Below are 7,810 nucleotides of genomic sequence, written 5' to 3'. Positions count from 1 at the left end.
AGATGCTGCTTCTGCTGCTCTACCATCTTTACAAGGTGCAGCAGGTAGCACAATGTGGATTCAGCTGGGGTTTAACTACCACTCCATGAAGTCTATTTGAGCAAGCATTTCAAACCAGAAAATAAAATGCACCAGTCATATCTTGGCCAAGTACAACTATATTCAAACCAGAAGACTCTTCATTGACTTCATCACTCCACTGTCTACATTGCAGCCCTCATTTTTAAACATTTTGCTAGTAATGGTGAGAGTGCCTATAGCTCCACAAAATGTGAAACAAAAAACAGGAAGTGTACTGCAGCATTTCCACAGAGAATTTGTCCCATTTCACCAGCATTGAACACTTAATTAAAATAGAAGCCTAGCAGACATGGAAGTGACTCCAAACAGGAAGAGAACAAAAAAATAACCATCCATGACCCCGATCCGTACCAGACACACAGCCACCATGGACAGCATAGGTCAACATCCAACACAGCCAACCTACCCTGTGCAGCCTCATGGGAATCCGCTGTACCCTCAGACCTCGCATCTTCCTCAGGTGCCACCCTATACTGATGCTCCACCTGCTTACTCAGACCTCTGCCATCCAAGATTTGTACACCCAGGGGATACCACAGTCCCTACTATGTCAGCTGCACTTCCTGGCACCTCGTTGTATTTTCCCATGGCCCACTATGTCAGCTGCACTTCCTGGCACCTCGTTCTATTTTCCCATGGCCCAGTCTGTGGTTGTTGGACCTTTAGGTTCCACAATCCCCCCATGGCTAATTAACCAGTTGTTCCCATCTATTCACCTGGCTCAGCAGTGCTGGTGGAAGGAAGACATGATGCAGGTGCCAGATTTGGAGCTTTGGCTACTGCTGGCAACATTCCTTCTCCACCCACTGGATGTCCTCCCGGTGCTGCTCAGCTCGCAGTCCTGCAGGAAGCCAACGTTCTCATAACTCAGGAGAAGGGAAACTTCTTCATGGGTGGCTCAGACAGTGGCTACACCATGTGGTGAGAAACCAAGGCCACCTCTGCGCCAGGAAAGATATCACATACCTTCAGCACTTCGCACAATGTAACTGCTTTAGTCATGTTAATCTGAAGTTGCAGTTTAGACACTTTCTTGGGGTATCTTTCTGGTGCCCAAACTTTCAGGCACTTCCTGATTTAATAAGGTACCATGTAATGGTAGCAGTAACTCCCCAAAGCATTTTGAGGTAGGGGAGGTATCCATTCATAAAATGAATGTGGGTGAAGCAACCCTAAGGATCTTCCTTTAATTTCTCTGGAATAATACTGTACCATACTGGTCTTTGCTTTTAGTAATAAAACATCAAATTAGGTTTAGAGGGAACTTCAATCTTCCTAAGAATTAAAGTTGCCAAATTATTCTGATTGGTCTTTAATCTCCTTCAAGTCTTTGATTTACATTACTTGTTATAAATGAAATGCATTAGTTGTCTGCCTTTTCCTTTCCATCCTTTGCCCCACAACCCACCCCTAACCCCAATTTTCCATTCCCTCTCACCAAGCTACATTGAATCAATGATCCAGGACCGAAAGCCAGTCAGACTAATTTCCTTCTCTCCTTGCCCTTCTCCCACTTGTCATCTTATAACTAGTCATTCACAAGGATCCTCTGGAAACCCCTTTGTGCCCTGAGCACAGACCCCATTACTCCTGCTTTTAGGCAAAAGTGAAGGGTGCCTTTTGGACCCTTTCCATAGGTTGCCTCTGTATACAGGAACATAACCCAAATTGTTTTGGTGCCAGAAAAACTTACCTCATGTCAGTGCAAACCATTGTAAACAACAGTTTGCTTAAGTGGAGTTTTCACATCAAAAATTGGTTACCATTTATTGTCAATGTCTGATGCAGCCACTCATGGCTCCTAGGACTTCCTAAGCCGGGTCAGTGGGGTCATGCTGTGAATGCCTCAATACAAAATGACTTGAGTCCAGTGAAGTCTCATTTAGGGTTAAGACAATTTCAGGGATTCTTTATATTTTGATTTTTGTTTTCTGAAATTAGATTTCATTTTCTTATAATTTCAGTTCATCTAAATTTGTGTCCCGTACATGTAACATTTGACTGTACCATCGACTGTTATGGAAGTTCAGCATTGTAGGTTTCTCTGTACACTGTGGTGCACTTAACTTGTGGACTTTTTATACCAAAATGTAGAACAAAGACTATTTTGAAGATTTGAAGAAAAAAAAAGCCTAGCTTCCTTTCTGCTTAAGGTCATTCTTCTAAATCCTGTGCATTGGCAGCCCACCCTGATTTAACATATTCCCTCGGGGCTCTCGGCTGGGGGGCGATTCCCAGGGGACGGCAACCACCTAGTGCTCCATGAAGCCAGGGCTGGGTTCTTGCGTTTACTGCTGCGTCACTGGCACCCAGCACTTCCTGGTGCTCTAAAATGTTTGATGAATGAATTAGTAAAATGCCGCATGTTTGTGCCAGGCTTTTGAAAGATGCAGAGGAATCCATCACATCCTAACCACAAGAGCAACTCACAGAGAATGCAGTCATTTGTTTGATTGTGGATCAGCTTCTTGCTATGGTGCCGTCTTTGTATTTTTGTAGTTCTTAGGTACTTCCACGTTCTGAGAATTTCATCTTCTTGGTTAATTGTTTCTCTCATCAAAACAAAATGTTCTGTGCCCCGCTGTACGGCTTTTTTTTTTTTGCCTTGCATTCTATTGTTTGATATTAATAGTTCTGACCTCGCTTTCTGTATGGTGAGATTTGCCTAGTGTTTTTGACCATCCCTTGATCTTCAATATTTCTGTATCAAAGATTAGTATGATCATTATGAAGAATATGTGGCTTTTTTTCCACCTGTGTTTAACTGCCCATTCGCATTTATGATTGGCGACATATCTGGATTTTTCCTACCTTTTTTCTCACAGTTTTATTGAGGTATAATTCACATACCATGTAAATCACCCATTTAAAATGCATAATTCATTGTTTTTTAGTATATTCACAGAGTTACGACACCATCACCACAGTCAATTTTAGAGCAAAATAAACCCTGAACCCTTTAGCTGTCATCTCTCTAACTCCCATCTCCCCCACTCCAGCCCTAAGCAACACTTATCTACTTTTTTGGCTCTATAGATTTGCTTATCCTATAGATTTGCATATAAATGAAATGTGTGTCGAGTCTCTTTCACTTAGCAATGTTTTCAAGGTTCATCCACACTGGAGCACATATCAGAACTTCATTCCTTTTTATGGCTGAATTATTCCACAGTATGGCTATGCCCCATTTTCTTTATCCATTCATCAATGATGGATATTGGAGTTCTTTCCATCTTTTGGCCATTATGAATAACGGTGCTCTAAACATTTGTCAGGTTTGTGCGGACATGTTTTCATTTCCTTTGTGTATTGACCTAGGAACGGAATTGCTGGGTCAAATGGTTTCTATGTTTAATGATTTCCTGCTATCTTATTTCGTGCCTTCTCTTTTCCAAGACCTTTGCTTCTCACATCAGTACAACCATCTACATAAACCTCTTTTCTGCCTTTTGTTGAATTAAGTCTCTTTAGTTCTAGCATTTTCTATTGCTAGTTAGAAAGTTTTATATTCTACATTTATTCTGGTAATGATTTCCCTTAATCTTTGAATCTTTAATTTTAAATTTTAAATGTTTAACCCATATTTTTCTAAGGTCTTTATATCTTTTCCTCCAAAACAGGGCAAGAAACTCTGCTGCTTGGGAGTGGCTGAAATGGGAAATTTTATATTGTATGGATGTTACCACATTTGAAAAAGGGAGAGAGACTAAAGAGATAATGACAATTAATCACAATACATGATACTGAAGGAGGTCTAATAATTGAGGAGAAAATGCCCAAAGGGACATTATTGGAAGAATTGGTATAAAGCATGGTCTATATTCTAATTTATTCAATGTTAATTTTTTGAACTTGATAATTGTACTTAATGTGAGTACAGAAGTGAATATCCTGGTTTTTAGGAAATATACATGGATGTATTCAGTATTAAAGGAGCATGATATATGCAACCTACTCTTAAATGTTTATAAGATAGATGACAGAATAAATGTGGCAAAATGTAAAAGTTGGTACATCTGGGTATCTGGGTGGAGGTATATTGGAGTTCTCTGCATTGTTTTTGTATTCATGTAACAATTTTCTATAAGTTTGAAATTATTTCAAAATAAAGTTAAAAAAAGAAAAAGTAAATGCCCTATAGACAGCAAAACACAGACATATTTCTGATGATACTGAAACACTGAATTAATATTGCAACCCTCCTATTTGAGGACTTAAGTGAAAAGATTCTCCTTACTTTTTAAATTTTCTTTTAGTTGGGTTTTCCATTGTTTGGACCAGAAAGCATCCTGTCTGATATGGTAGGTAATCTTATTTATTTCTATTCACTTTTTTGACAGGACATAAATAGAAGTCATTGGTTAGAGATTCACAGACAATACTCTTTTTGTCCTTTTTCCTGCAATCCCTTCCTGAGGCTGAGAATATGCATGACATGACTGAAGCTGTAGCAGTCATTTATTGTCATAAGGGAAAAGTCAAGCAATTGCAGATATCTCAGCCCTGAACCGGTGCCAGCACCTTCCTCCCTCTGGACCTATCTTTACATATTATAGATATTTACTCTTATCTACACCACAAATATTTTTCCAATGTGTCTTGTTTGTTAACTTCTACATTATTGCTATGCAGCAAATGTTTTATATTTTTACACAGTTTTTTCCCCCCTTTTATTGCTTCTGAGAATCTCTGCTTGGCTACTGCGGTGGTGTTAAGATATGTCCACAAATCATTAGATACTCCTTCCATCAGGAGACGGAGCTTAACCCCACTTTCCCCACCTTGAGTGTGGGCTGAATTTAGTAATTTGTTACTAATGAATGAGATGCATAATTTATAAGTTTAGGTCAGAAGAAAACTGGGGCTTCCGTCATGGGAGCATTCTCTGTCTCTTTCTCTCTCATTTGCTCTATTGCTTTCCACTTGGCATTCTTTTGGATCTTTCATTCTGGGGGAAGCAAGCTGCTGATGTGAGCAGCCCAGGGAAAGGTGAGTAACTGAGGCCTCCTGCCCACCAACACCCAGGACCTGAGACCTGCCTACCACCACACCACTGAGCTTGGAAACATCTTTCAGCCCCAGCCAAGCAACAGCTCTGGCTGACAACTTAACTGAAACCTCAGGGGAGACTCCAAATGAGAACTACCTGGCTAAGTCACTCCCACCTTCCTGGCACTTCGAAAATTTGTGAGGAAATAAATGTTTGGTGTTTTAAGCTGCTAGGTTTTCAGGTAATTTGTTACACAGCAATAGATAAGTGATATGGACACAAAGCATTCACATTATTCTATGTTGTAACTGGACTCTCCTGAATTTTCTTGCAAGGTTTTGGCTTTTAAGAAAATACACTTAAGTCTTGAATTATTTGGAATTTTTTTTTAATATATAGAATAGCACAAGTCTATATACTTTTCTCTGTTGTATAGGCACCATTATATAAGCTAGTCACTACTTTGACACATTAAATTTTTATATAAATCAGGGTCCCTTTATGAATTCTGTCCTATGCCACTGTCTATTTCTCAATCCCTAAGCCAACAGAATCCATTGAATGAGGCTACAGACTGGGTGGGGGGAAAGGGGCTGCCTGGATATGTAGAGCGAAATGGAACCATAGAGGAAGACAGATGCTGTTGGAGATGCCATAGGAAGCAGAGAGAAGAAGCGAAATACCCTAGTCTTTTCCTTCTTCCCACTCTCCAGTCTTCTGCCAGTGCCTCCCACTGGTTGAACTTTCCAAAGGAGGGAAGGAAGAAAGGAGAATAGGGAAGAAGAGTCTAAGACTGCAGAGCAGTTCCAAGAAATTTTCAACCAGCCCAATGGAGAGTCCTCAGACAAGAGCCTGTTGGAGGAATCTCACTTCCTACAAGGACCCTACCTTGTGGAGTCATTGACTGGCAGAAGTCCAGGAAAAGTGTGATTTTACTGCAAACACTGTGGTGAATCCAGAGGAGCTGTCAGTCAGCTATGCTCCCCCAAGCAGATCTGAGCACTGCATTTCCACAGTTACCACGTTTGGTTTTAAAAATCAATATATATTTAAATTACTTGAATAGAAAAACCAGTGCTCTCTAATTGCAAAGCATGTGTGTGTAGTCTCTGGCTATACAAATACTTGGTATCACATGTTTGTCAAGATGCCACGTTACAGGAAAAATGCATGCCATACTCCATTTTTATTAACTGTTACAACATAACTACCTTTTATATACCTGGTGGGGGGATAAACAATATTTAATATATTCAAATTGTCATTAAATAGCCACCATGTTCCAGGCAGTATTCTAGGCAATGGGGGAACACAGTGATAAAACAAGATGGACCACCTGTCTACATGGAGCTTATATACTAGGAGGGAGGTGTGATAGGAACATAAAATAAGCTAATAAGGTACAGAATCCTGGTTTGTGAGGTGGAGGGTGAGAGCTGAACCAGAGCAACAAGCAAGGACGAAGATAGAAGATACCACTGCAAAGAATCAACATCTCGAGTCTCTCTGGCCCCCACCGGTAATAAACCCTTGTTCACAAACATCTGCCCTCTGGCAGTTATGATCTTGCAGCATTCTTGTGATAAAAACTCCCTTGCCCCAATGTTCCACCATCTTGTAGAACTAAAACAGTGTTTTCACCGATGGAAAGCCACCAAACTCCCAAGGACCCACCTGTGAGAAACCCACCTAACTCTACCCGCAACTCTCTTTAAAACTCCTACTTGAATCCAGGTCAGCAGGAGTTGAGTTCTTGAGTCAACTCTCCATGCTTGTCTCTCTGCTAATAAATCTTCCTTCCCCCACTGCCAGTGTCATGCTTCTGTCTCTACGTCCTGTCTCAGACCTCCACCCAGCCCGGCACTTTCAGAGGGTTCTAAGGAGAATGAGCCCAGGGGAAAACATTAGATAGAGTAGCCCAGGCAGACCCCTATGAGACGACATTTGAACTGAGACTTGAATGAAAAGACTTAGCTATCTTCACAATGTTCATAGCTTTTCTTCAATGCTTCAAGGGCTTTGGGATGGTCTTGATTAGTGACAAATAGAAGTCAATGTTACATGTTTAGAATTCTTGTATTTTGAGATAATATTAACTGACTTCTTTTTATAACCTGCATGATTTATTTCTAAAATGAAAAGATTAGAGAGAAAGTTTTAGGCTGCTATTTGCAAGCATTTCTCTATAAAACAACACATTACAGATGTGGATGGTATTTACTACCAATAAATTAGAAAGCCAAATTGGATGTAATTTTCACTATATATTCTCATTAACATGGGTTGCTTGAGTAAGAGAGACATGTCGATCTGCTTTATAAAGATCTTGATAGGATAATGCAACATACAGATTTGGAAATCTTGTAGCAAATTTAAGGGATTATCATCTCAAACATATTTCAACATCAATGTTCGATAATGCAACATACAGATTTGGAAATCTTGAAGCAAATTTAAGGGATTATCATCTCAAACATATTTCAACATCAATGTTCCTTATGCTTCCTAACTTCCATCAACTGTCCTATGAATTAAACACTAAAACTAAGAAGAAAACAATTTAAAATATACAATGTTTAGGCAATATCCATTATTTCTACTAGCCACAGTGAACTTGGGATCAGATACACAGTCAAACTCATGAGACATGATAGGCTTCACCCAACACCAAGTTCGCTTAGCTTTAGTAAAGGATAGATAGAGCAGAGGTTCCATGACTCTCAGACACTGCCTCTGATA

The 7,810-nt window shown here is 39.9% G+C and overlaps 1 protein-coding gene across 2 annotated transcripts; it reads left to right on the top strand.

The window, feature by feature from the left end:
* Positions 1-448: 448 nt before the first annotated feature.
* LOC143657955 (DAZ-associated protein 2-like) lies at positions 449-1,006 on the top strand. Of its 2 annotated transcripts, none has more exons than XM_077130391.1 (2): positions 449-581; positions 879-1,006. In XM_077130391.1, exons 1-2 carry the CDS (start codon positions 449-451, stop codon positions 1,004-1,006), a joined length of 261 nt encoding a protein of 86 aa, XP_076986506.1. The 2 variants fall into 2 exon arrangements, with proteins under 2 accessions (XP_076986506.1, XP_076986505.1); XM_077130390.1 differs by having other exon boundaries at positions 449-683; positions 780-1,006.
* The last annotated feature ends 6,804 nt before the right edge of the window (positions 1,007-7,810 follow it).

The sequence above is a fragment of the Tamandua tetradactyla genome, chromosome 15 (genome assembly GCF_023851605.1).
Source record: "Tamandua tetradactyla isolate mTamTet1 chromosome 15, mTamTet1.pri, whole genome shotgun sequence".
Classification (NCBI taxonomy): Eukaryota; Metazoa; Chordata; class Mammalia; order Pilosa; family Myrmecophagidae; genus Tamandua; species Tamandua tetradactyla.
The sequence above is the reverse complement of the archived record's forward strand: the minus strand, read 5'-3'. Positions and strand labels throughout refer to the sequence as shown.